We start from the raw sequence: 2,154 nt of genomic DNA, 5'->3' as shown, positions 1-2,154 counted from the left end.
ATTATGTGTCCCTGACTGTGTGCTGGTGTGTGTATTATGTGTCCTGACTGTGTGCTGGTGTGTGTATTATGTGTCCCTGACTGTGTGCTGGTGTGTATTATGTGTCCTGACTGTGCTGGTGTGTATTATGTGTCCTGACTGTGTGCTGGTGTGTATTATGTGTCCCTGACTGTGTGCTGGTGTGTGTATTATGTGTCCTGACTGTGTGCTGGTGTGTATTATGTGTCCCTGCTGTGCTGGTGTGTGTATTATGTGTCCTGACTGTGCTGGTGTGTGTATTATGTGTGCCTGCCTGTGTGAGGGTGTGTGGAGGCGGTCGCTCTGGCCTGATAAACAAACTACCGTTGGGAAACGAGCCCTGACTCTGACGGATGAACTATGGTTAAATAAAGACGGCACTAGGTTTCCGGACGTGGATCAAATACTATTTGCAAATACTGCCAAATACTTGGATTGGATGTCTTTCCCAGTGCAGTGCAGCTTTGAGGCAAACGCGACGTGGGGGAGATCACGCGACGTGGGGGAGATCACGCGACGTGGGGGAGATGTGGACGTGGAGGCGCATCAGCATCAGCATCCTCCAGGCCCGCTCATTATCATGTGTAACTAGCTGCACTAAATAATTGATGAAGTCTCCATCTTGCTTGCATGAGGCAAAACCAAATCTCGGTGCCAAGAACCCTGGCATGTTCACGAGGAGAATCTACACGAGCTAGACTGCTCATCAGGACCACACCATGACGCCAGCGTCATCTCTGAAATTACTAATATACAGGCAGGGACCTATCAGCTGGGACGCCTCTTCTAGAATAATCGCATTAATAATTTGCGTGTGAGGTTTGACCACAAACAGCCGCCGTCGGTAACGGGCATCAGCTGCGGGATTCAGCAGGGTGGGTAACTAACGGGTCCATCGAGCCCGGCTCTGGGACTAACCGACTAGAGAGACTCATTATGCGCACCTCTCTCTCTCTCTCTCTCTCCGTATCTCTCTCCGTATCTCTCTCTCTCTCTCTCTCTCTCCCTCTCTCTCTCTCTCTCCGTATCTCTCTCTCTCTCTCTCTCTCTCTCTCTCCTCTCTCTCTCTCTCTCTCTCTCTCTCTCTCTCTCTCGATGCATCAGAGCAGAGCATCATCCAAGCAAGTCCCCGTGTGGCAAAACCATGCAAACCACTCGCTGTTATGAGTAATCAACGTTTTACATGATCATATATGCTCAGATTATATATAATCTATTATAATTATAATCTAATATACTGCAAATCTCCATGAAAACATATCACCTACCTGAAACAGCGTGTATTGCTCAAGTCTCAAACTCCATTGTCGCTGATTGTGTGATTTAAATAGTCGCCTGTTCGTGATCTAATTAGTTCTGAACACAACCCCTCTGAAACAGTGCAATTAACTGAAGGACCTTGGTTGTGTATATAAGGTTGTGTATATAATCATGTCCCTGCGCGACTCTGACTCATCCCCTGTAGCACCGCGACCGACCGATGGGCTCCGGCTCCGCCTGCGTTTATATCCCAACCGATCCCTTTAGAAATCCCTTTAGAAATATAACTATCCTATCTGAACCGATCCCTTTAGAAATCTGACTATCCTATCTGAACCGATCCCTTTAGAAATCTAACTCTCTCACACCGACGGTAATGCGGCATCCAACCTGAGTTATTTCCTTGCTCCTGGGAGGTGTTTTTGTCGGAGCTGCTTCTTCTGCTCTTCCAGAGGTTTATATAGCGGAGCGTCTCACCTATGCTGAGCAGAGGGACGCGGTGACGCGGTGACGGACGGTGCTGATCCGAGGGGAGGGGGGCGGGGTAGAGGGGAGGGGGCGGGGTAGAGGGGAGGGGGGCGGGGTAGAGGGGAGGGACGCGGTGACGGACGGTGCTGATCCGAGGGGAGGGGGGGGGAGTAGAGGGGAGGGGGGCGGTGTGGAGGGGAGGGGGCGGGGTAGAGGGGAGGGGGGCGGGGTAGAGGGGAGGGGGGCGGGGTAGAGGGGAGGGACGCGGTGACGGACGGTGCTGATCCGAGGGGAGGGGGGGGAGTAGAGGGGAGGGGGGCGGTGTGGAGGGGAGGGACGCGGTGACGCGGTGACGGACGGTGCTGATCCGAGGGGAGGGGGGCGGTGTAGAGGGGAGGGGGGGGTGTA

The 2,154-nt window shown here is 52.9% G+C and overlaps 1 protein-coding gene across 1 annotated transcript in view; it reads right to left on the bottom strand.

Annotated features, from left to right (window-relative positions):
- LOC311328635 (mitogen-activated protein kinase kinase kinase 12-like) overlaps positions 1 to 577 on the bottom strand; it is a gene marked incomplete at both ends in the record, with an annotated part of 22,249 nt that extends 21,672 nt beyond the window's left edge. Inside the window, one exon of the mRNA XM_084462577.1 lies at positions 513 to 577. Within this exon, the coding sequence (XP_084318703.1) occupies positions 513 to 577 (65 nt within the window). The remainder of the gene's footprint in view (positions 1 to 512) is intronic.
- Positions 578 to 2,154: the final 1,577 nt, after the last annotated feature.

This window comes from Borostomias antarcticus, assembly GCF_949987555.1.
Source record: "Borostomias antarcticus genome assembly, contig: scaffold_136, whole genome shotgun sequence".
Lineage (NCBI taxonomy): Eukaryota > Metazoa > Chordata > Actinopteri > Stomiiformes > Stomiidae > Borostomias > Borostomias antarcticus.
This window is presented reverse-complemented; position numbering and strand designations above follow the sequence as displayed.